The sequence below is a fragment of the Gallus gallus genome, chromosome 1, assembly GCF_016699485.2.
Source record: "Gallus gallus isolate bGalGal1 chromosome 1, bGalGal1.mat.broiler.GRCg7b, whole genome shotgun sequence".
Classification (NCBI taxonomy): Eukaryota; Metazoa; Chordata; class Aves; order Galliformes; family Phasianidae; genus Gallus; species Gallus gallus.
The window spans coordinates 98,323,037-98,350,549 of NC_052532.1; the positions used below are offsets into that span (position 1 = coordinate 98,323,037).

The 27,513-nt window shown below is 39.8% G+C and overlaps 2 protein-coding genes across 4 annotated transcripts in view; one reads left to right on the forward strand and one right to left on the reverse strand.

Annotated features, from left to right (window-relative positions):
- Positions 1-27,513, reverse strand: part of SAMSN1 (SAM domain, SH3 domain and nuclear localization signals 1) — a 150,215-nt gene that overhangs the window by 70,922 nt on the left and 51,780 nt on the right. The window contains exons 2-3 of one of the 3 annotated variants that reach the window (XM_046940198.1): positions 17,241-17,378; positions 5,850-5,987 (exon numbers count right to left, since the gene is read on the reverse strand). In XM_046940198.1, the coding sequence (XP_046796154.1) occupies positions 5,850-5,987; positions 17,241-17,264 (162 nt within the window). In that variant the 5' untranslated portion in view covers positions 17,265-17,378. Of the gene's footprint in view, positions 1-5,849; positions 5,988-17,240; positions 17,379-27,513 lie in introns of those variants that run through there. The other 2 variants (XM_046940208.1, XM_046940204.1) reach the window with 2 other exon arrangements.
- Positions 8,742-10,549, forward strand: LOC121109038 (heat shock transcription factor, X-linked-like). Its single transcript, XM_040704715.2, has 2 exons — positions 8,742-9,347; positions 9,760-10,549. The coding sequence occupies exons 1-2, from the start codon at positions 8,958-8,960 to the stop codon at positions 10,459-10,461; spliced, it is 1,092 nt and encodes a 363-aa protein (XP_040560649.1). The 5' UTR covers positions 8,742-8,957; the 3' UTR covers positions 10,462-10,549.

The window sequence follows — 27,513 nt, forward strand, 5'->3', positions numbered from 1 at the left end:
TGCCACAGGAGATTCAGGTTGGACATTAGGAAATACTACTTCTCCAAAAGAGCAGTCAGGCACTGGAATGGGCTGCTCAGGGAGGTGGTGGAGTCAACAATACTGGAGGTGTTCAAGAAGTGTTTAGAGACTGAGAGACATGGTTTAGTGGGAACTATTGGTGATAGGTGGATGGTTCGAATGGATGATCTTGGAGATCTTTTCCAACCTTGGTGATTCTATGATTCTATACTAGAGTGAGAAACAAGGCAAGTAAAACCGAAAGCTGTGTAAGTCAGCCAGAGTGGCACAAAAACAGAGTAAAACACTGGGCTTGAAACAAGATCATACAGCTGCAGGGGCTCAGCTGCTGGGCTCATACCTGTTTTTGATGAGCATGTATTGGCTGAATATGTGCTTGAATGTTCTTTCATCATCTGCTTCCTGTTCTCCTCCTGTGCCACTGAGAAATTCTCAGGACCTAGTTATCTGGGTCATAATGGATTAGCTAGTCCTTTTTTGGAGACCAAGCATCATGGGCTGGCAAGTGCATAGTCTAGGACTTTCTTTAAATGTAGAAAAAGGAAAGAGATGGCAAGAAGTGGAAGGGAAGAGACAGGTTATGTGCATGTTGAAAGACTGAACAAAAGGGTACCTCACTAGCAAGGAATGCTGTAATTTCTCACTGCTATCATAGCCACCTTGGAACTTGAATTTAATTTTAACTTTGAGAAAACCTGAGGATGTCATTCTAGGGTAGAGGAGATCTCTGATTGCAATACTATTTTGATATTTCTTAAGACAGAGTACCAAAGCAATGTATCACTTTCATATCTATTTCTTCCAGCTTGGAAAGCAGAAACTGGGGTAAAAATGTCCACGATGAATGTCACTTAGATCTGCTGGGCAACAAGACACATTTAAAAAAATAAATATGAAAATGTCAATTTATAGATCTATTTCTCATATTCTTACATTTCATTTTTTTTTTTCTTTATGTAATACCATCTACATCTGCACACCTCTGACCACAGTAATTTAAAAAGTACCAACCAGGTTGCATGATGAAAAGCCAAAACACATACTACATAAAATGATGCAAGTGTATAACTGAGAATTTTATAGGTTTTTTTCCTTCTCTTGGTAAAATCCATCATAGATTTTTTAAGCTTCTTCAGAGAGTGCATTAGGAAAAGGCTGTTTTATTGCACTGAGATTATTTTAGCAGAGTGCGGGAGGTCCCACTAGTATCTGGACATCTGTGAATGCTAATAATTGCATGCAGTTTCCACAAAATATTTTTGCAAGTATAGTTTCACTCTCAGATACTGCATGTGGATCAAAAGAGTATATACCTTTTACCCTGAAATACTGCAAACATACGGCAAAAATACTGCAAATGATGCAAGACAGACTTCTTACTGAAATAAAAAACAAACCCCTCAGCATGTGTTGGGACAAATCTTTTCAATAGCTATAAAGAAATGGTTGAAAGATGTTGAAAAAGTGATTTTAAGGCTCTTTAAAAAGTGTAGCATCAACATCTTATTTTAAAACATCAACCTTTTTATCTCAAAAAGGCTCATTAAAGGAAACACTACGCATGAAGGTCACAGACCACACAAAGGATGTTGTTAAGTTAGAATCTCTATGTGAACCAGAGCAAAAACTGGAGATATGGCATTCTCTGAAGTTCAGTGTGGTCTTATACCTGGAAACATTATTAATTCAAGTCTTGACATGCCAAATACCTGGTGTGGAACATGTAGGTTTAATATTTGCTCTACCATTTCAAACAAATGCGTCTGGTTTCTGCACTGGTTTCCTAAAATGCAGTAAAAGATGCATGTATAGCATTGCTTCACATGTTGAGGCAATACTGAAGAATTCATTAGATATCATGGGACGCAGTGTCACCAAGGAATATGATGGTGGGTTTTGACAGGCATTTAAAAATGGCTCTTTTATTGAATGCACCTCTTCTTGTGATGCCTGAATCAGTTGTCTGATGTTTTGCAAACATGTTTTACCTTAAATTGTAAAGTAAGTTTCATCTAAAATCTCATCTCTGCATTCTCTGAAGTTTGTCATTACCTTTTTTGTGGAAACTAGAAAAGTTTCACTATCCCAAATATGAATGATTTATTTCTTAAAAATAAACTAAATGTATGTGGAAACGGCATTATGAAATTGCAATAAAGTTATTTCCTCCCTGCTTTCATCAAATAGCTCTGAATTAAGGAATGAGTCCCTCTGGTGTTTACAAGTAAGCTGAAAAAGTTAGAGCTCCTCTGTTTGTTAGACTTACAAGCAGAGAAATAATGACTTCAGATAACTAGCCCTCTTCTTTCCCCAGTGGAATCAAATGCTAATTATAAAGTAGGTAACATAACTGCTTGTGGTTTTGATGACAATAACTTAGAAAGACTGATTATTTAGTATTTTTCTGACATACAGGGTAGCTGATCATATCACAGTTAGCAGTTGAAAAATATGTGGACATTTGTGATTTCAATCTGACAGGAAATGTATGAAAATATTTTTAATATAGAAGATTTTTCCTGTGAAGCTTAAAACAGGCCATGAGGTAGAAGATGAAGAAATTCAGTTTCCCAGTTAATAACACAGTTAAAGACAAACTGTACCCATATGATTCATTATGCGCTTTTGGCTACCACCTGTATCTGAGGAAGACTTGTTTCAACATTGCTAAACACAAGATTCAGAAAGAGCTCTGTAAATTTAGTTTTTGCGCTCTGTTTGAGAAGAGAACTGAAGATGAGGAACAGAGAAAGTTAACTGACATACCCCAAAAGTTAACAGACATACCCCTGTGAGAATTAAAATCAATAAACAAGTGTGTCTAACAGGCACAAGCTATTACTAGAGGGACTCAGATTGGGAACACCTCAGGCAAAACATTTCATATACTAAATAAGACAAAGAGAGTACATGAAAGATTATTCTTCATCAACATGTCGGCATGTATTTGGCGAGAAGCAAAAATAATCACTGTTCAAAAAGGTGTTCAAAGAGTGTATTTTCTGAATTATGTCCTGCACAGCTCCAGTTGCCACAACACCCTGTATTTTCCATGTCTCTGGTGGACCATCACAACCCAACCATGACGGAGACAAATCACAAGAGGCGAGATAACCACAAGAAAATAACTGCTTTGCTGCAGCAGGAGGAAAATTTTCCACTAGCTCCAACTTCCATCTTCTGAATGGAGGGGAGCAGAACTTGAATGCCTTCTATGTTGATGTACAAAGTACTATGGAGAAAAGGAAGGGGGAAAAATCTCCCAAGAAAGAAAGAGAGCGTCATGTCAAGCTGCTCCATCCTGAGGAAATTTAACAGCTCTGTGGAATCTACATGGCCATGGCTCAGCCGATCATTTAAACATACACTCAAGCCCGTACCCATTAGCAATGCACTTAAGTATATGCATTACTGAATAATGATAGATGGCTGAATCAGGGCCTGAGGGAGCCAATAATGCTCTGAATTTATCATGTTATGGGGGCCGCCCTGCAGCATGGAACTAAGTGACGGAATTAAAAATGGGAGAGAAGTACAAATGGGCTCAGTTAATAAGCTTAACGGCTTCATCCAAGGTGTAGGTCTAATAACTCACATGCTAGAAATAGCAGATAAGATTACACATAGTCCTTTGGCCTTAGCAGCATTTTTCCATAGGTCTTACCACTGACACGTCATCACTAATCTTGTTTTCCATTTCTAGAGAGTATTTTATAAATAACCACGTTGATTCTACAGCCAGCACGGTGACACAGCACTGAGCTGTTATTTTTAGTTAAGTGCTGAGCTGAATATTCTCTCAAAATATAAAAAATAAAGCTCACAGACAGTCCTATGGGGCTTCTTGTTAATATTTAGTGAGCAAACAGATTGCTTCCCACTTACCCTTGCTTTTATTGATGATGAAATTTAAATTTATGATGAATAAATGTGCCGTCACTAAAATATCCCCTTTAGGAAAACAGAAATATATGATAAGAGTTAGCAGAAACGAAAGTGCTGGATTCTTCTATTCACTGCTGTGTATGTATCTTCATGGACTAGGCGTTATCACAGAAACGGCACTGAGTAATATGAGAACAACTTTCTTCATTTCTTTCAGATTAATATCTACCATTTTCTAATTCTACACTAGCAACTTATCTGCTTCTCTACTCTGGCTCAATGAAAATAAAGCTGCATTGGACAGGTTGTTTACTTGTATTGCATTTATGAAGCCTCACTATATATTAAAATAATGAAGAGTCTGAAGGAAAGCTGCTGAATCAGAAAACGGAGTAAAGTAAGAAAAAAAGCAAGAAATAAAAAGCCTGAGGTCATTGTAACTTTAATTTTTAGTCTTACACATTGTAATTAGCCTAGTGCTGAGCACAGTGTTATGGATCTGACTCTCCCATACCTTGGCAAGATAAAGAACAAGTCACAGTAGTTATCTGTTGCAAAGTACCGTGTCACATCCTGGCCACAAACCAAAGAACAATTCTGTTCTTCATTTTCTGTTTACTTTGTCTAAATCCAGTTCCTAGCAGATAAGCATAGGACAAAGAAATAGCATAGTTGCCATTAGTTGGTCAGTTGGCTTGAGGTCATACAGAAAGAGAAACGTTCTGAATAGATGTAGGAGCTGAATGTCACACATTCATTAGAAGAATAGCATGTTTCAATACTGTTGCGTACCATAGCCCTAACCAAATAGCTAGATCTCCACATATCTGAAATACTACAAGCATACTAGGATCAGGTCACAGCCATATTTCACAATCATGATTAAAGACACTTAGGTGAAATGGTGTAGAAGTGGCTCATTTTTCTAGTAATGAGGTCACAACCAGATAATGGGGAGAAACCTGTCACACAAGAAAGCATCTCCCACTTCCTGCAATAAAACTATAAGTCAGGCACATCCCAGAGCCCAGCCTCACAGATCTGTGCTGATGTGATGAGGCCTCTTGAGATCTCTGTGCTACTATGCTCTCAAAACCAAACCATTGCACAAAGCATCAAGATGATTATCCAGAAGAGTGCATGCACAGAGTAAGATGGATCTGGGAAGAATAAGTTATTTCTGTTCCTTCAGGATTAAACAAATGCATGCAACAATTCCCCAGCCATTTTCCTATCTCACTTGCTCAGATGCTCTCTCCACTCAAGTCCCATTCACAAATCTGCTATGCAATACTGCAACACCTTAGGTCCAGCAGACATATAGGTACATGGTAACTAAGCCACAGCATGCAAGCCTGGCATAATTTGTGCAGGTAGGACAGTCTCTCTTCCTTTAATAATGAATATTCTGGTTTCTTTTTATTCCATCATGAGGCTGCATCATGCGTCACTATTTTGCAAAGTTAGAGACAGTAATTACAAATAAAGGAGGCACCATTAAGCAGAAAAAAAAAGATTATTAAATGAAATAGAAGAAATTATTTAATGAAATAAATGAGATTATGAAATGCAATATTATTCCTATTATTCCTATTACTGAGGAAGAAAAAAATAGAGAAGACAATTTCCTTCACGTTTGCCTAGTGATTTTTTATCAAATGTAATGGTTATCCCACAGAGGTTTCCATTTACAAAATTCATACAACTCACTGTTTAAAAATGTGCTTTTGTTAATAAAAAGGACAGCAAAAGGCACAGATATAAACACACAAACCAGGTGATTGGGTACAGGGATGAGATACGAATGCTGGCTATAAAAAGCCTAAACATTTCAAACTAACAGCCAAGCCAGCTGAACACACATGAATCTGGATTCACAGTAATGATTTTTATTTTTTTTTTCCCAAAATACACTTCATACTTTACAATTACAGTTCACTTACCAAAGACATAGACCTATCAGGCAGTCCACAGTTTGCTCGTGTGCTCACTGGAGTGCTGGGCTGGCTGGAAGTACTGGTTGTATCCTTGGGTTCTTGACGTTCGGGGACAGGCTCATACAAGCTGTCCATTGAACCCTCCTAAAATAGATTGAAACAGACTTATAAAGATGAACACTTGTAAACCCACTTTAAAAACAAAATCATTCATTTTGCATGATTTGTAAAATATAAAGACTGATTTTCCTCCATTATCTTTCAAAAAAACTTCATTTCCTCTAAAAAAACATATAATGCTTATGGTAAATATCAGAATTTTGGAGTTCACAATATCAAAACACAGATTCCACAGATTGGCAGGAATAAATATGAGGATGCTATGTGAAAAAATCTATGAAAATTATACACTGTGATTTATTGTTAATACTCGTTACTTATGGGAAAGTGTTAATTTGATGCAAAAATCTAACCCTACCCCACAGAAACAATGCTCCCAGATCCCAGAATTTGAGCCATGCCTTAGGCCCCCAAAATCATGAGAATGGCTTGAAATGAATTAAAAATTAATTCAATTTGCATGCAAATATTTGAACTTCATGTGATAATATATATGTAAGGATTATTTTCCTCAAGCCAACAAGAATACAAACGTTATAAAATAACACAAGATTTTCATATTTATCCCCCAACTCAAGCAGACAAATACTTCATGTATGCATCACCCTTCCACAATTCTAGACTTAAACGAAAGCAGAAACCAAGACACTAACTAGTAATCCAAGATTTTAGGTGCTGTCACTTTGATCTGCATTGAATATTTTCCCAGTGAATTTTAATCATTAAGTTTAAATGCATTAATTAAGGAATAAATCAAATTTTTCACACTGTGACTTATAGCAGAATAACACAATTGAAATTAATGTGATATATTATTATATAAAAACACTTATTCATCTACTACAGGAGATAAACATAGATGCAGATTTGAAGCTAGGCTGCTAATACATAATGATTCATCTGCTGGCCAGGCTCCTTTTAACACACCCCAGGATCCCATTGGCCTTCTTGGTCACCAGGGCACACTGCTGGCTCATTGTCAACCAGTCATCCACCAGGACTCCCAGGTCCTTCTCCGCAGAGCTCCTCTCCAGCAGGTCGTGCCTCAACCTGTACTGATACTTGTGGTTATTCCTTTCCAGGTGCAAGACTCTACACTTGCTTTTGGTAAACCTCATCTGGTTTCTTACTGCTCAGCCCTCCAGCCCCTCCGCGTCTTGCTGAATGGCAGCACAGCCTTCTGGCATGTCAGCCACTCCTCCCAGCTTTGTATCTGTAAGTGTAAGTTGTACACTCAGTAAGTGTACTTACTGAGGGTGGACACTATCCCCTCATCAAGGTAATCGATGAAGACAGAACAAGAACCAGACCAGAACCAGCACCAACCCGTGGGGAACACCTCTAGTTACAGGTCTCCAACCAGACTCTGCACTTGACGCTAGACTGAACATGAGCCAGCAGTGTGCCCACGTGGCCAAGAAGGCCAATGGCATCCTGGCTTGTATCAGAAATAGCGTGGCCAGCAGGAGCAGGGAAGTAATTGTCCCCCTGTACTCAGCACTGGTGAGGCCGCACCTCGAGTACTGTGTCCAGTTTTGGGCCCCTCACTGTAAGAAAGACATCGAGGCCCTGGAGCGTGTCCAGAGGAGGGCAACAAAGCTGGTGAGGGGTCTGGAGCATAGGCCTTATGAGGAGCGGCTGAAGGAGCTGGGATTGTTCAGTCTAGAGAAGAGGAGGCTCAGGGAAGACCTTATTGCTCTCTATAACTACCTGAAGGGAGGTTGTAGTGAGCTGGGGGTCAGCCTCTTCTCTCGTGTGACTAGTGATAGGACTAGAGGGAATGGCTTCAAGCTGCATCGGGGAAGGTTCAGGCTGGATGTTAGGAAATACTACTTCTCTGAAAGGGTGGTCAGGCACTGGAATGGGCTGCCCAGAGAGGTGGTGGAGTCACCGACCGTGGTGGTGTTCAAAGAGCGTTTGGATGTTGTCTTGAGGGACATGGTTTAGCGAGAACCATTGGTGATGGGCAAATGGTTGGACTGGATGATCCTGTGGGTCTTTTCCAACCTTAGCGATTCTATGATTCTGTGATTCTATGACTCTGAGATCAGTCCACCTCACCATCCACTCATCTATCCCATGCTTTTTCAGCTTTCTTACAGGATGAATAAAAGATAAAGCACTTGATCCTGTAGTGAGGACTGTGATTCAGATGGCTTCAAGAACATCACTGACTCTGTGGGACTGCTTTCTAAATTTCTAAAATATCAAATAAAAACACAGGAACCAAATAAAAGAACAGAGGAGTTGTACATCTCCTGTTTATTCAAAGAGCAACATGTACTTTGTGTCTTTTTCTGGTTGGACCTACAGAGCAGCTTCTGGGAGACTGCTGACATGGCAGAGCATTGCCTGCGCACACAGCTACTCCCTTACAGAAGCTGTGCAATTGAAATAAAAGAGCATGTGCAAGAAATTGTGACAGATTGGGAAGAGATTGCTATTTTCTTCTGTTAATGCTGCTCAGAAACTGATTTCCACCCCCATCTGGAGAACCCAAGGGACACCAAGGGGTCCAGAAGGGAGCGATTCAGGGGACCACACGGAAGGGAAAGCAAGATCAGGATAAGGAATGATCCCCTTCAGGTACAGTTTTATTTGCTCCTTGACTTAAGTGAAAATACCCGTGGCTCTGTGCAGGACCAGCAACAAGGGCGGGTCAGCAATGCCTGCTCTGGCTGCTACACCAGACGGGCCATAGGCACTGCACAGTGATGTCACCATGATGACACATGGGCACCATGGTGACGTTTGAGCCTCTCCCTCTAGAACCCCTGGACAGTTCTGTGGGATTTCACTCGCCAGCTGGCAGGACAAAGGGTAGCTCCCTGCTGAACTGTCTGCGAGCACAAACCACAGTCTACTGAGACAGTAGACACTGAAAGCGAGCTATCTGCAGTAGGAACTTCTGGTTCTGATCCAGAGGGTCCGTCTGCGTCCCCAGGCTCTCCTGATCTTCTGGGTCAGGATAAAGGAACAGCCTGGGCATCAAAAATGGATGAAAAGAATGCACTAACTTATCCTCATCAGGCGGAAATCAAATGCATACCTCATGTCTCTCATGAGGAGAGCACATGCACAGACACTGTAATCTCTGCAGCCCTCACTTTTCCTGAGAAACTCTGGGTAATGGTCGAAAGTCACCAACTTAAGAGCATTTGGTGGGGTCACAATGGAAGCTGCGTTGTGATTGACCAAGAAATGTTTCAGATCGAAGTACTGGGAAAGAAAGGATCTTTGAGAGTGTTTGGGACAGAAAGCATGAAGAGCTTTATTCGTCAACTTCATGCGTATGGATTCACAAAAATGCAGCATGACTCCAAAAGATCTGCCTCACTACCCGAGTTTCTGGCAGAGGAAGAGGCATTTGCAGCTCACAGGAAGGTACATCAGTTGCTCCACACATGAACCAACTCTCATAATATTCTGGTGGAAGAGATGGAGAGTCCAATAAAATAAGCCTCAGTAACAGAGGAGATGAGGATGGCAGTAAACATTCTGATCCTAATGTCTTCCTCTGGCTGTTAGCAGGAATTTTAGAGGTAGCATTGCTGAGTACTAGAAATGTGGGAAAAATATATTTGGGTCTTATCCAGTGAGTCTGACCCAAGGAATGGAAAGATAAATAAATGAGGGTATGATGAGTCTATTACTTCAATATATCTTGCTTTAGTCAGCTTAAGTTTAAAATGACAGACATTTTAATACCCATGTTTGTCTTTAGCAATTAAAGTTTCTGTACCTCGCTGTCTTTCAGTCCCAAACTGATCACAACTCTTCTCCATTGTATTTTCAGTTACTTTGCTACTACAACCCATACTTCAGGAAAGATCACCCAGAGCTGCTGGAACTCTGCAAGCGCGGAGTTGCCCAAAAGAGAAGAGCTGTGGCTGCCCCCAACCCACAGGAAGAGCTGAATGAGGGCCTCCCAAGGAGCAGCCCAGATGTCCAGCCCATGGAGGGAACGGCTGCTGGGCCAGAGAAGAGCCTGCTGACAGCAGATCCAGAAGCAGGCACACAGGCAGTGCCATCCATGGGGCCTCCACCACCCAAGCAACCCAAGAAATCCCCTACCCAAGCCCAAGCAGGCAGTGCTCCAACTCCGCCAGACCCTGTTGCTGCACCAGGGAGAGAAGAGTGCCAGCCTCTGGCCCGCTCCCCGCTGCCACCGAACGGCAGTCCCATCTCGGGTGCCACTTCAGCTCCTCCAGCTTACAACGCTCTGCCCTTCAAGGCACCCACTTTTACATCTGGCTCAGTGTGGCAGGCCCCACCGGAATCAGAGCTGCAGGATCCTGGGGCTGCCCTGCATTACCTCAGCCAATACTTTGCCATGGCCATGTTGGCAGCAGCCAAGATGACATCAGCTAACTGGGGGCCCTGGGCAGTCTCACATTACCCAACATGCACCTGCAGCTCCCACAAAGCAGCCCCACACTGTCCAACATGCACCTGTGGCTCTGATGGAGTAGATGCAGGAGAGCGGCTGGCACCCTAGTATGGAACCCACTGCACAGAGCAGGAACAGCAGCACCCATTTATAGGTTTATAACTTCATAGAAGTATTCATAGGTATTTCTGAAAGTAGGATGTTAGAATAATAAACCTTTTCTGTTGCCATGTCCTTTTCATTCATTCATTCAGGTGAAATCTCAGATCACATTTCTATTTGTCTTCAAAAAGAAGTAGAAACAATGGTTCTCTAACATCGAGGTAACAGTTTTCTGTAACAGTGAAGCTCTAGACCCTTAGCCATAGAGAGTAAAAGATTGGATGATGTTTGCATGCTGCATGCACTGAGAATGCTCTTCCTAATGATGACTTCTGAGGGAAAGTAGAGACTAATTAAACAGCAGCATTTTAATTACTGAAGACTCAGAAAGAGAATGCCACCTTTGTAGGATGACTGCTCAGAAGATATTGCTCTACACTGTCAGGCAGTAATAACTCTTGGTTTGATTTCTGGGCTAACATTTACCAAGGGTCTGAGAAACCAAGTGCTTTGGAGAGGCCTTCTCTGGAAAATCAGAGAACACTGCTCAGAACACCTGGAAAGATATTTGGCCTTTCCTGTTACAGAAAGGTTATAAAGGATATAAATTTGGCAATTGTCTTATATTTTGAAATCTCATTTCTTTAACATCCTAAACTCTATGTATTGTACCAAGCAGACAGTGCAAGAAATAACCAAAGACAGCATAAGGCAGCACTGCCACAGCCTGACTGCTGCCCTGGTTCCCTTCATCTGTCTTTGTGCCAAGCCAGGATTTCGCACATCCACATAGTGAGCAGAAAAGCTGAAAGCTGGCCAGGCTTTTTGGGGGTTAGTTTTAGAGCAGATCATTTCTCACATCAAGTTCACCACTGGATCAACACTGCCTTGGTGACCAAATGTTTGGCAAGAAAGGATTTGAGTGGAAGAGAAGTGAAATGCAGAGGTGATACAAGAAGACAGATTTCTTAACCCTCCTTTGGACACTACAATAGTTTACATCCTTCTTATATTTTCAACTTGGATACAAATTATAAAATAGCATACACGTGAATCAGGTCATTAAAATTATTTTAGCACAGCTTTTAAGAATGAATTTATTACAATGTTGTTATTAGATATGTGAAAATACAGTAAATGAGGCAGCTGTTGGAAGCAGACAAAACGTTTTAGCATCATCCAATACAGGCACTTTTATAGATCTGCTGATAGTGTGAATAAACAGAAATGGAGGGGGAAAAAGAGTTCTGATGGTTTCATCAGAAAAGGGCATGTTTTTTCTCTCAGGCAATCTCAGCATAAGAAGGTAACTGCACTGAATGAAACTTGCTTTGTTTTCACAGTAGTTTTAAGTCTTAAATGTATCAACATCTAGAAAAATATTTCATTCCTTTTACCTGCACCATTATACTCACTAAAAATACCACTGACTTCTGGTCAGTGAGAATGGCATTAGCTATAATTCTCAAATATGCTGGCATGCATCCTCAATGAAAGTGCTGTTTCCAAAATATATTAGACATTTGCATTTCAATCTAATATGAAGGAAACATACAACAAGGGCTTCCAATCATCTGCACAGAACAACCAAAAGTGTAAAGCACTAACCTTATATATACACAATACATAACCTCCAGATCATTAAAAGTTACTTAAATATTCCCAAATAATGTCTTTTAGATAACACATGTACTATTTTCTTTAAATTAGAGACTTACACATAACTTCAGAAAGAAATTCCACCATACAAAAAAAGTATGCCAGTTTGGATACATATTTAAGTCATGGCATCTTCAGCCAAGCTTTGGGGTTGTTTTTTGTTTGTTTGTTTGTTTGTTGTTGTTGTTGTTTTGTTTCCTATTGATTTTTGTGTTTTTTAAAAAATCTGTACCTCCTTTATTCCTTAATTGCATGAGTTAATCTGTACAGTATGAATATCCAATTAATTCTTCTTGTAAGGCACATCCTTATTTCATTCTGTCCTACATAGAGACACCATCTTCAGATCATCTCCATGTGAGATGTGGGATTGAAAAATGTGAAGGTCGTGAAGAAGTGAGGACATGAGAAAGAAAGTGTGTGGGTGGAGCATACCAGCAAGAACAAGTGTACATAAGGAATAATGCAAGGGAAAGTTAATGCTCAAGAAAGAAAGCACGCAGGAGACATCTGGAGGTTGGTGGCCCTGCCTGTGGCAGGGGGGTTGGAACTTGATGATCCTTGGGGTCACTTCCAACCCAAGCCGTTCCATGATTCTATGAGAGGGTGAGAAGAGGAAGCAGAAGAGAGAAAGAGCAAGGGAGAGAAAAGCAGAGAAAGAGTGAAAGAAATGAGCAGTGACTGGGAAGTACTTGAGAAAAAGCAAGAAGAAGAAATGGGATGAGAGAGAAAGCTTGCATGAGAAAGGGTGAGCACAGTGGTGCAAGAAAAGGTGTAATCCCATGAGAACATGAGTGTGTGAGATTGAGAGTATGCGTGTGAAAAACAGCAAGTACATGAGAGGGAGAGTGACAGCATGAGAAAGAATGAGGGTGCAAAAAAAAAGAGAAGGGACATGGAAAGGAGCAAAGCTGCAATAAGGGGGAGCACTCAAGAAAGAGAGTGAGTAAAGACGCACAAGTGTGGCCAAGAGAGAGCAAGATAACAACAACATGCGAGAAGAGTGTATGTTTGCAAGAGAAAGCATGTGGGAAAAGCACACAAGAAAGAGTGTGCAGGAAAGAGTGAGACAAAGGGAAGAGATGACATGAGTAAGAAAGCAAGCACAAGGGCATGAAAAAGAACAAGCACAAGGTTGCAGGAAAAGGAAGTGAGAGAGTGATAAACAGCATAAGAAAGGGAGCATGGGCCATGAGGAAAGGAATGGGCTCGGCAAAGAGGATGTCAAAATCAAGAGAAAGTGAATGGGGGAAAAATAAAGAGAATGAGAATGAGTGAGAAAGAACAAGGGATAAGGAGAACAAAAAGAGAGAAAGGAAAGCAACAAGGGAAAAAAAAAAGGCATGTGATTCTATGATTCTGTGTGGGAAAAAGAGAAAGAAAGGTTGCAAGAAAAGATGCAAGGTCACAGGAAAGGGGGTGAGGTCACAAGAATGAGAGCTGTCAGAAAGGGTGTGTGGATGTGAGGAGATGCTTAAGAGTGCAAGAAAAGGAGTGAGGTTGTGGGAAACGGAATGAGTGCACAAAAGTGCATTGTTGTACGTGGGACTGAACAAGTTCATGTGGGAGAGAATTTGAGTGAGGGAGAGCTAGATGGTGAGGAGCTGGGCAGAGGTAGCAAGGGCCTCCAAGAAGGGGCCTGTAGGCCTGCCCCTTGCCGCCAGGATCAATCAATGAGAGAAAATTATTTACAGATTTGAGCTGGTGCAGACTTAGAATTTATTCAACTCTTTAGTAGTTCTGAGCACATTTAACAGCACAAGGCAATGCGAGAGATAACAGGGAAAAAAAAAGAGCTTAATTCTGTAGTGCCTGCTACTTTTCCTTTATGGCAGAAAAGATCCTAATTCAGAGCTAGAGGAAAATAATTGTCTGCAGTTCTTTACTTTGCATGTTATGACTATCACTGTGTGCAGAGACTACATGGATCATAAGGTGGTGAGAATAACAGCTGTTTTAGTTTATAACATTAAACGTAATACATTTTATATTGAGTTGTCAGCACATCTTTCAACCAGCTATCAAAATAAAACACATAACTAGTTCTGTGCTACTGAAAATCACTAAGACTGTTAGACTTTCATTCAGTACTTAACTTTATGTTTCACTAGCAAAACCGGTAGCTAGAACGCTACTGTATGGAAGAGAAATAGACAAATGTAAGGGAACCTATTTAGCTTACACCAAGTTGGTGCTCAACTTGAATATATGATCCGAGTCCATGTAATTAGGAGTGTTGTTTACTCTCCCTAGCTCCCTTCTCTCGTAGATTTCTGACATATATGATCTTGGCAGCACTTCAGGATTGGAAATTCTTCCCTGTCTTCATCGCTTCCATTGCTACTAATACTGTTCACTACCAAAGGAGGTTGTAATTATCCTTTAAATATCACCTTTTATAAGAAGGGTTTTTTTGTTTGTTTGTTTGTTTTTTCCTCACATATCCACTTTCTGGATATGGAAACTTTCCTGAAATTCAGTTTTTCTTTGAACCAGAAACATATCTGGCTGTACCTCTCAGCAAATTATACTGTGGACGAGAATGATCCAAGGCACTGCACTGTGATCCTCTGCACTAGTGTCCTCTTGCCAGAGCAGTCCCTTGCTCACACTTGTCTTGTGGCAACTAGAAGGCATCCAAACTACTCCTGAACACAGTTCTTGAAACACCATTGAGGTGACACTCAACAGTCAGGTTGTATGCAGCCACTTTGTTTTGGAGAGTTTGATAGCAAAGACCTATGTTATTGGGTATCAAGGAGTCTCAATATCTGGACACGCTCCTGGACGTATGTACTTTTTTTAAGAGTTGTAGTCTGTCTCTCTTGTGGCTCTGAAAGCAGAGAAATAACTATAAACCTGTAATCTGTGCTAAGTGCCCGTTCATGTTCAAAGAACGTCCCATCAAAGAGAATATTCTTCTGTTTCCAGGAAGAATGTTACCAAGTAAGTAATAAAAGTATTCATGTGTGCACACATACTTACACACAAGCACACACTTATTGCAGGCAGTCTTCTCAATCTATGTGAGGAAAATTCATGAGAATACTATTTTTGCAAAACTCTTTCTGTTCCATTTGCCAGCAGTCAAAGAATCTCTTCTGTGGGTTCAGTTTCAGTACTTACTCCAGGTATTCACTTGGTATAAATCAGAAGTGATTTCAATCGATCGGTGTCCATTTACATCTGCAAAACAGCTGGCTCCTCTAGTGTCTTTTAATGTTGTTTTGAAACCTAGTTATTTTGACATTATGTGTTATTTTTGACTTGCCTTTCTTGAAGAGAAAAATATCCCATCTTTTTTGCTAGCTCAACCACTGTGCTACCAGCCTTTTCACAGCCACAGACTGACATGGTAAAAGTAGCCAGTGTACATACTTGGGTCACTAGCTCATTTCTAAGCTAGACAATCTGATTACAGAAAGCAATTCTACTGTGTTGAATGCACAGGGAGGAGTACACAGGGCTCTGATTTTTATGAAATACAGAGCCATGCTAGTGACTTCTGAATTATCTTTAGATCTTGATAACTTGTGAGATGTTTTGCCAGCTGCTCCAGAGATTACCACAGCGGACAGAATGACTCCCATGGAAAGCTTGTAAAGAAAGGAGGTTATCTTCTTAGCAGCAATCTTTAAACAGAACTAATTATTTCATTACAGAAACTATCATGGCAGTAGCTTTCACTTGTCTGAACCATCCATAATTACTGCCGTAAGCATGTCTGAAACAGAAACTAGTTGCTGCCCACCCTATATAGCAGGGAAACTGTGACCTGACTTGCTCTTGCCCACACAGTCTATCCCACATTGTGTCTATAAGCTGATTTCTCAACTGATACAGTGAGCAATACATACTTAAAAAGTGAACTACGCAGAAAGCAAGAAGCTGCCCCGATGGAACAATAAAAATTTAATAGAATAATTCTGCCCCAAAGAACTGCAGAAATTAGTGTTTTCAAGCTGTTATAGACTGTACCACAAAGCCATCGCTAACTCTGAACAAATTCACAGGCACTCACATTAAACTGTGATCAAAAGTGTCCCTGAATTCGCATGGAATTATTTTTTATGAGGGGACACTTGTCACAGAATCTCAGTATATCACTGCACTTTAAGTACTCCAAAACGGCTTTTAATCCTTACGATCTGGAGAGCACCCATACTCTGTGCTAAGACAGCATTAGCAACCAGCAACAAAGCGGTTCCCTTATTTGAATTTGTACCAGTGTGGTTTTCATACTGATCTTTATTTTTCTTTTTAAACACATAGGGAAGATACACTAAACATCTGCACAACAGATGAAAAAAGAAAGGGGGGGGTTGGGGGGAGGCAAACAGATCTCCTTTGCTGTATAAATGCAGCAAATTTACTCACCTAATTACCGCTACTAATACTGAGCATTGGTACTGGCAGATGGTTAAGCTCTGAAAACAGAAACAGTTTCTGTGGATTTCCTATCCTCATTTACCTGTACATTGTGACCAATTGCCTCCGAGTAAGAAAGAAGGAAATTCTTTTTTTTTTTTTTAAAAAAAGGGGGGATAAAAAGAAAGGAAGAAAGAACAAAACAAAGAAAATCTGGAGAGGGTCTCAGATTCTTAGATCAACTCTTCTGTCCTGGAGTACATAACATCATATGACTGGATCAGCCCAGATGGCTATGCATTCACGCTTGGCTACTACAAAAGTAAGTCTTGAAAAGTTCCAGCAGTTTTCCCAGACTACTATAAAAGGAAATCAAACACCACTCTCTCAAACAAAATAGCGTAAAGCAAATTATAGCATACATATATTCAGCAATTTTAAGACACGTATGAGATGTTTCCCTGTGCTGGGTCAAATGCTTCGTGTTTAAATCTGCAGATTTTTGTAATAGTCACAGCACACAGCATATATACAATAATTTTTTTTCCTTCATCTTATTTTCACCAAATCATGATTTGTTACCTATAGTTTCTCATACATAAAGTCTTCCCTCTATACTAGAGGGTCTCACTGTCATTACACAATCCTTGCACAACTGGTGATGTAAAACCTTGATTTTTTTCCTTCCATACACACCCACGAGTTCAGACTAACGATTCAGCAACCCAGTAAAGAAGAATGTGTGCTGGTACACTTACCAGAGAGAAACAGAAAAGATTCATGTTGCTACTGAGATCCACTCCAGCACCCCAAAATTCTGCTCCAAAGAACTCCCACTGCACAATGCAGCTCCTGCTTGCTCTCCCAGCTGTTTGTACATTTCTCCCTGGAGATTACTGCAAGATAAAATCCCTGCAATAATCCACTGGATTCAGAGCCCATTATCAAATGAGACAGGCTTTCTCAGGACAGTACAGGCAGTTTTCTGAATTAATGAACAATGTTTACCCACAGAACAAAAGCATGGTCTGAATGATTATGATGGACCGAGGATATGTTCTCTTACAGGCCCTTGTTTCCATTTAGTTTTTAATGTAACGGAAATAAAATTACTTATGCTTAAGGCCACTGGAACATGTATCCAACTCCAAAGCAAATCTTCTCATCTTGCTCATATTTTCCAAAGACACAACAATCCTTGATCAATACTACATTTCTATGCAGATAAACTAGTTTATAGAATACAGCAGCTATTGTTGACTGCATTTTGAATGGAAGCATCTTACTTATATACCTTAAAAAGAAACCCACATGACATTAACAAATTATTAAAAAAGTACTCCATTTGGGGCTGTACGCTACTGAAGAATTACCAAACCTGTTATTGTGTTGACTGCTTCATTATGCAGATTAGGACTAAAACAAATTTGCTATTAGATAATATGTCAAATTTGAAAAATTAAAAAGCTGAACGTATTCAAAGCTGACTTAGGGGTTATAATGAAAGTCATTATAGTATATGTGGGAAAGCAGATGAAAGATAAGAAATTGGAAATAAAAACAGCAACCTATGTGATTAAATCAACAAAAATATCACTGTATAAATGGACAAAATACCACTACACAAAGGAATTCCTAGGTATTTCTCTGTTATGGAGTAGAACTATAGTCTGAGAAAGAAATAAAGACATATAGACTGTGAGTCTCAAATTGTTTCAGATTATGAAACACATAGAATTATATTGCACTTGGAATAATGTTCCCTCCCAGTTAATTTCCCACAGCTTTTATGTGAACACAGTGCTATTTGGTTACAAGAATAAGCAATAGCTGATACCAAAGAGACAAGCAGAACTTCCCTCAAAATGAGAGATACCCTGAGATACGCTCATTTTGTGACCAAGATCTCAATTTCCTTTTTCTTATTGTAGAAATCCGTATTTGTAAATGTCAAGTATCTCTTTTATTGCTCATACATCATGTTCCAGTCATTTTGCTGTTTGATTCTGCACTGCAGTGAATTCAAAGCCCCCAGTTTTAGCAAGATAATTGCACTTTAACATGACTTATTTTCTATTCTGAACAACACCCAAACAAGACTCACACAAAGGAACTGAAGGCAAACACAAGAAGACAGGGAAGATTCACAGCTCCAAAACGAGAAGATCTTCAGTTTGTGCTTTGCCTGTTTACTGTGATGTATACAAAAGTCTTGGAGGTTTTTCCCAGGCCTTCTTTGCAGTTACAATTTTAGGAATACTAACAGATTTTGCTACCACCAAGTGACACTCCCCTAACATGATTACGAATGTGTATGAGTCTTGGCTTACCACAGATGGGCTTGCATTTGGTTTACGGCTCACTCTCTCATCTCCTCAAGGGAGCAAACTTTGGTCATTTCTGTTCCTCAGCTTCTCCAGGTGAAAAAAATGAAATAATATCAAAAACCTCATATGCAGAGTACTATGAAAGAATTGTGATCTACTGTGGTGAACCTGCTTTAGTGGGGGAATTGGACTTAATGATCCCCTGAGGTCCCTTCCAACCTCTAGAATTCTGTGATTCTGTACTGATGAAAAGCACTATGACCCAGTTATGGAGAATTACTCTTTTTTTTAAACATCTATTATAGCAACAGCTATCTGGAAAACACTAAGAAGACTAGAAAGCTAGTAAGATGACAAGATACACTATGGAATCAAACCCCAAGTAACTCAGGGGGATGTGCTTTTCATTCAGACTAGCTTAATCTCTGGATTTGGGGTTGAGGGTTTTCTTTGTTTGTTTTGTGTGTGTGTGTGTGTGTTTGTTTTTTGATTTGGTTTTTGAAGGGGTTGTGCATATATATATACTTGTAAGCACTTAGGATGAAGTTTATTGATTTTATACCACAGATCCTTAAGGTAAGCACAGCTAAGAAAGCATGGATCTCAAACTGAGCTATTCAGTTTGCATTTTGCTTGTATGAGCAGACACACTGAAAAGAGGATAGTTGCAGATAGAAAAACAAAGATAAAAAGCAGCCTGTATCCATTCTTACAAGCATACACATATATGGCAAGAAATACTTGAGCAAGGCAAAAATGCGGAGCTGTACAAGGAAATATCTTATAAAGAGAGATAAATGTTCATCTAGTAACTTTCTAAGGCATTGGGCCAAATCTTGTTTCAGTTGTTCTTGATTCACCATTTGGACAGGTGCAATTCATCACATCAAGCTTGAAATCATGTGAGCTAGGCACTAGTCCACTAAAGTAAAATGTGAAAAGCAGAAGCAGGCTTTACTCAAAAGTGAGCTGGAGACTGAAACCAGAAGTCATACAGGTGTAGATTCTGTAAACATGCCTGAGTGCATGACCCAGATGGCTTGTCTTCCTTCATTCCTTTCTTCATTCTCCAAAAGGCAGATCTCCAGCATTCAGTTCCTCTCATTTCATATCATGGTGGATTAATCCTTCAGTCTCCAGGTGTACCAGCTATCTCTATATATCTATACTGAAGGCACTGCAGTACTGAGTTAAAGTTATTCAAGTTGGGTGTAAAATATTCAGTTCAAATATCCTGCTAAAGAAGCAGAGATAATTAAGCCTAAGATTTCCGTTCTGTTATGCTAGAGCTTTACAACTAATAACCTTCAATATAGACTCCAGGTGGGATGCCAAAGCACAGCTACAGACATTCTAGATACTAAACCATTAAGACCCTTAAACAAAAGATTGCAAACATTATTATATGTTTCTAAGTAATTATAGATGACTCTTATAAAAAGTTAACATTTTAGACCTCTACTAATTCACTGATCTAGCCATCTGTAAGGGACAAGTTGATACTACTATAAATGGCATTACCCATCAGGTTCCTGTACTAGACTAATGGCTAAATTAGCAACTGTGAGGAATCGTCTATTATAATAATTAAAATAAGGTGCAATACCTTATAATTTTGTTGGCCAGGATGGATAATACAAAAAAAAAAAACACTCAGCATGAGTTCTTAATGATACTCACTACCACAGCTGTCTCTGTAAAGAATCTGAACTTTATAAAGAAAAAAAAAAATCCAGACACTAAAAAGAACAAATTAGAAGGTAAAATCAGTGTTTTTAATTTTATCTGGCATAAATAGAGCTATTTTCTGCTGCAGCAACACACCAGAACACCAAAATCACACTGTAAGAGGGGTAGACAAATCAGTCTTACCAAAAAGGAAGCATGTGAAACCTTCACTTTCTAACTCTAATAATCTTGCACTACAATTATTTAATTCCCTTTGTTCACCGATCCATGGTTTCTAATCAGTTGGGCTTTACATCTATGCAAGTTGTTCAAACACCACTAAAAACTAAAAAATGCCTACAAGTCGAGACTTTCATATATTGAGGTTTCTATTCCTGCACAATGAAAAAACTGCATAGCTGAGATCTCTGGGCATCCTTTGCCTCTTCAGGAGGCTTGATATCAGCTGTGTATTCACAGTAAGTGGCAACATATAATCTAGCCTGTTATACAAGTAATCAAAGTGAAGCTACGATTCAAATACTTAAAATTCAGTCTTGGCTGCAGGCTCCTAGACCTGTGCTAGCCATTCTACTGGTGCTGTTTCATCTGTCACTGTGAGAACCCACCAGCAGAGTTGTGTGACTCACAGATTTATTTGGTTTTCTGGACAAATAAACCCCCCTAGAATAATATATATAATAATAGTTAACCCAGACACATTTCAGTAAGCCTGGAACTAATTATCCTTTGTCTTCCCCCTTCTTTTATTCCTCTTACAGCACACCTATCCTAAATGAAAATGTGCATCTACTTCTCTAATCATCATCTATTTATTATCTGTGCATTTCCACATACATTTAAAATGAAGACCAATGATGCTATTGTCAGATAAAGTATGAGTGTTAAATATAATCAGCTGGTAAGCAGCCAGGTTTCCTTATTTCCTCCACATAAAGAAACTGAATTACCACTTCATCATGAGTTCTAAGTAGATGCTGTGCAGTACTACTGTGCTCCAGAGGCTATGCTGGTAGAAATTACGAGATTCAAAAATAATGAGTCAACTGTAGGCTTCCTCTTGGTTCTCCCATTTCTTTGGAAAGGAGCTGTGTGTTTACATCCACAGAATCATAGAATCACAGAACCATAAAACAATAAACAATGTCCCTTAGTACCACATCTACATGTTTCTTGAACACCTTCAGGGATGGTAATTCTACCACCCCTCTGTGCAGCCCGTTCCAGTGTCCAGCCACGCTTTCAGAGAATTTTTTCTTAATATCCAATCTGAACCTCGCCTGGAACAACTTGAAGCCATTCCCTCTAGTTCTATCACTAAGTATGTGGGAGAAGAGGCTGACCCTCACCTCACCACAACCTCCTTTCAGGGAGCTGTAGAGAGCAGTAAGGTCTCCCCTGAGCCTCCTCTTCTCCAGACTGAACAATCCCAGCTGCCTCAGCTGCTCTTCGTAAGACTTGTGCTCCAGACTCCTCACCAGCTTCATTGCCCTTCTATGGATACACTCCAGGGCCTCTATGTCTTCTGTTTATCGTGAGGTGCTCAAAACTGAACACAGTACTCAAGGCCTCATCAGGGCAAAATACAGGGGAATGATCACCTCCCTGCTCTTCCTGGCTACACTATTTCCATTTCAAGCCAAGATACAATTGGCCTTCTTGGCCACCTGAGCACACAAGCAGCTCATGTTCAGATGAGCATTCACTAACACCTCCAGATCCTTCTCCTATGCACAGCTTTCCAGCTACTCTGCCCCAGCCCTGTAGCATTGAATAGGGTTGTTGTGATCCAAGTGCAGGACCCAGTACTTGGTCTTGTTGAACTTCATCCCATTGGCTTCAGCCCGTTGATCCAGCCTGTCCAGATCCGTGTGGAGGGCCTTCCTACCCTCAGGTAGTTGAACGCTTGCCCCCAACTTGGTGTCATCTGCAAACTTACTGAGGGTGCACTCCATCTCCTCATCTAGATCATCAATAAAGGTATCAAACAGGACAAGCTCCAGTACTGACCCCTGGGGAACACCACTCATGACCAGTGGATTTAACTCCCTTCAGCAGTACTCTCTGGGCCTGGCCAACCAGCCAGTTTTTTACCTAGCACAGACTGTACTCATCCAAGTCATGGGCTGCCAGATTCCTCAGGAGAACAGTGTGGGAGACACTGTCAAAGTCTTTGCTAAGGTCTGCAAGTGTCTACTCAATATTCTTTAACAAATGAGGGCAACCTTGTATTTACAAAATGCATAAAACCCCCTGACTTATTTTACCTCCTATTCATTTTCAACAAGCAGATAACTAACAGTTATTTGCAGAATACTTTTTGTGTTGATCCATTACCCATGATGAGTGCTCTTTGATAAACCACTTTTTGATCCTTGGAAACTGCTATTATAAAATAAGCTTAAGTCTTTCTACCATGAACATTCCCTGAATATACTCCAAATGGTAGAAAGTTCCATTTAAGACCACAAACACAACAACAGCTCTAAGAGATACTAACATTTGATATTCCAGAATCAAATGTTCCAGTGTTCCAATCACTGTCTCTAAATTACAACTACTTAATAGTTTGGAAAGGACCCATGAAGTACTAACTAAAAATCCGATTCTTTAAATGTTATTGATTTTTTTTTTCTTTTGGACTCTCCTTCAATTTAGAAACAGCTTCTTCATTTCCTCTTTTTACAACCCACAAGTAATTAAAAATTGGTAAGGAAAATGCTTCACAACTGCCCTTACCCCTGCCAAATTGCAGTCCTCCCTTTCTGCTTTGAAAAGACAATTTTACAGATGAAATGATTGATTCAACACAGCAGCTTTTACACATTTGCAACAAGAACCTGCAACAGTGCTTAGTTCAGTTAAAGATTATTTTAAGCTCACTCAGCACAAATAGCCATAACATTTACTTCAGCTCAGAAAATCAAGCAAAATAAGACAGAGAGAGCCAATATTCAATAACTCAAAGAGTCAAAGTGGAATGCTTTCACATTTCCAGAATCCCAGTGAAGGTCTATGCCTATTAAAGTCACTGGCAAAATTCCTACCAAATTCTGTGCAATCAGGATTTCATGTACCTTCTGCTAACAGATTACATGTAGTCACATTACAAACGCACATGGTGTTTCCCATGTATTCATTACAATACTCTGTGATATCCGGAAGCCAACATTTGTTTTTGGATAAACAATCACATTGTTCATTCCTTTGTCCCAGAAGATTTACATTTCTTGGAACAGTTATATTTTAATTAAAGAAAAAATCTCTGTTTGAGAGAGAAAAGGTGTATTTCCTAGAAGAGAGAGACAGATCCTTTGCTCTATAACTTTACTGAAACTCCATGAATCAGGCCGAAACATTCTTTATTGCTATCTTGATATTAAAATTTAGAGTGAAAACTGCTAGCTTCTCTCCTCAGGTCAATTTATATATTACCAGACAAAACTGATGTCTACAGTGAATTATGGGTATAGGAGTCATTATCTTCCAGGAGCACCTTGAAAACGAGATGTCTAATCTCAATAATGTAAGTTTCCTGGTTAAATAAATCCCCTGTGCTTAGTAATTCTATGCATTTATAGAAGAGATGTCAACCCTCCACCTCCTTAGACCTTAAAAAACAGTTTAAAGCCTCAAGGGGATTTGAACCCTCACTAAACAGAATTGGTTTCTGTACTTACTACTTAGTATTCTTAATTACACAGTTAATACATTTTTGTTACGTAATGGGTAGGAAAATTGAAAGAAACAGATCATTTTGCAAACATTTGACTTTACTTCCCTTTTACTTTATTTGTTGTTGTTGTTTTGTTGTTGGCACTGGGTTGGTTGGTTGGTTGGTGTTTGTTGTTTTTTTTTTTAATACTAAGATGACTGCCTTAACAAGAACACCCTGCAAGAACTGGCTCTTCTCATGATTGCCCTCTGAGTTTGTAGCCAGCCAGCCCTTGTGTGAGCATTTAAGAACAGAACTTTGAAATGCCAGCAAAGGTTCTCCAATCCACTCTGCAAGCAAAATTGCCTCGTCACTTTTTCCTAAGAGAATTCAAGTTAAGGACTTTAGTCACCTGTTCCTTCCTTGAGGGACTGATCCAAAGCTAAATGAAGACAAAAGGAATCCATCTATTGAACTGAGCACTTCTGGCAACTTAGAGTTCCTCTACTAGTTGGAGGGTACATGCTAAACCAGGTACAGCCTGAGGAGAGTCTTTCTAACTTAACTTACACCCATCGTAGGCTACTCCTGCTCTCACACATTGCCTGACCTGCAGGAGATACCCACAGATAGTTGTTGACAGACCCAAACTCCAAGTGAAATAGAAAAGAGCCAGCTGGCTTACATAGCCAACCAGGTGAGTAGCCTTGGACGAGAGTGTACTATTTAATTCTATTTTATAGTCACCGTCCCTGTAGGTGCTCAAGAAAAGGATAGATGTGGCACTGAATGACATGGTGGTGATGGGTTGGTGGTTGGTCTAGATGATCTTAGTGGTGTTTTCCAGCCTTAATGATTCTATGATTCTATGATTTTGTCCACACCACCATCTCATCTGCAGTTTTCTGGCCTAAAGCTAGTTTGTAGCCAGACAATTTGAACTTGCATCTGCCTATATCTGTAGACACAAGACCGGATTAAAAATCTCCTTCTGTCCTTAAGGAGTCTATACTGAGTCTCTGGTCCTGTCTCTGCTCTCACCCTTATGCAAATTAGGAGGAATTCATTGAAAGCCAATGAAACCACTGTTAGCATCCACAAAAGAAAAACTAAAGCATAACAATTTTATTGGTGATCTCCTATTAAGTGCTTTAATTTTCAGGCTTGTGTGTTTTGTCTTTTTGAAAACAGAGACTCAGAAATTCCTAATTTGGTTTTCAAATACCACATGGTTCCTTAGCTGAGATATGCACCTGCTGCCAGTAGCAGTAACTCTTTTACAAATCATTCCAAACAAATTCTGCTGTACCAGCATTGCATTTTGATCACACTAAGTTTGGCTCAGTAGCTTTTTAAAACCATTCTTCTGATAAAAAACAGTTCTTCTTTTTTACAGTCAGAGAAGACCAGCAATCCATACTAGTTATACATTAAAGGCTATGCAGCTGTTTTTGTGCCAAACAAAGCTTTTCTCTAACTTCCTGCAACTTAGGTCTCAATCTGTATTTAGTAAAATACAGTGATAAAACCCAGTGTTCCAGAGCAGTTATGAAGCATGAGTACAAATGAATCCAAGAAGTACAAAATTTGCTTAAACCACAATTGTTTAAGACACTTCGCTACCACAAATACACCCCCGTGTTGGAATCAAACAATAAAGTTGTTCACGTATCAGAAAGAAATACACCCTGCTGCACAAAGCACTCATCTCCACCTTATCTTTTTGTATAGCATGAACAGCTACCTACTGTTTGGACAGACTTTTACAGGCTTTGGAAAATAACCTGAATAGATTCTTAGTAGATTGACATGAGTGTGTTTTTTCTTCACCTGATTTATGTCAGCTTACCCAATGTCATCAAACTGTTATTGCTGTGCAGCTAATTTTTACAGCAGTGCTGCTTTTTAGATGCGAGGATACATCAGCTGATGCAGTGGCAATTTGAGCTGTTTACATCTTTGTGCATGTGATTTGCAGAGCCTCCAGCTTGGAGTGTCCTCATTTTTGACTATCCGTGACCCTGCTATACTGTCTTCCTGACTCTCCATGTGTTATAGCACTTTCATTTCTACAAACATACTGTGCCATGTGAGAGACAAACTCTCTTTGCCACTTAGGACCCCTTTAAAAAACAAATGTCAACCCTCATTCCCTGTAGCAATTCACTCTTTTATGCTCCTGCAAAATAAGCTCTATCTGTATCCACTCTTGTGTAAGTTACTGGGATTTATTAAGATAATGAGTACGCAGAAGAGGCGGATGCTAAGGAGAAGAAGTCCATGCACTGCCATCAGGACATGTGACAGGAACTACACATAGGATATCAGTGTGTTCTAAAATATTTGGGGAAAACAAAATTTAAATTTGATTATCCCATGCCAGTAAAATTGTCATCAGCTACACACTGTCCTCACCAGTCACATTAAAACTGGGCTTATACAGTGGGAACCGTAGATGCCATCTGCAGCCCTAGAATAACTTTGGCAGCATACCAGCATGTATTCTTTTCAGTGGGGAACTGCCCTCCTTGATGTAGCTGAGTCCTCATGGTACCTCAGACTGCCAAATTGTCTCAGAGCTAGTAACTGGATATTATCACTCACTTAAATCCATTCTAGTTAAACAACATGCTTGGAGATGGCAGTTCCTGAAACTTTATTAAGGACTGAGTCAGTAACGTTTCTCCTACAGCCCTCCCCCCAATGAACTTAGCAGAACATGATTACTCCAGACAACTCACCAAATACCTAAGATGGGTAGCTTGAAAATTGGAAAATACATGAAAAATCAATCCAGAAAAAGACCTGTTGAGGTAATTTCAGTGTTATTCTGCTTTAGGTAGAACAGAGTCTTTCAACAGAAACATTTTTTATCATTGTAATGAATTATAGATGGATTGAGAGTCCGAGAAGAGATTGTCATGCACAGCAGTATTTCTATATTTGCATAGAAACTTCTACCAGCCTACTGAAGCTTTTTTAACCTATGAGAAAATGGAACAATCTAGAGACTTACAAAAAGGGAACATACAGTAGGTACAGTTACAGATCAATGACCTATTTTCAAAGAATAACCCACCCCCCTGTGACTGCCCTGTTACTCTAACAGCTCACACACACACACACACACACACACACAAACAAAAAAAAAACCCACTGCTGAATGCAGAAAGTAGTGTCAACAAATAAACCACACATGTTCACCAGGAATAGACTGGTGAATCACATACAGACATTCGTTTAGTGCTACAGAAGCAGTTTTACCGTATGTACTCATAGTGTGTAAATAAAACTTCAGAGATGGCTCTGCTAGACATACATCATTGACTCACACATGGTACCATTATAATCACATCCAAG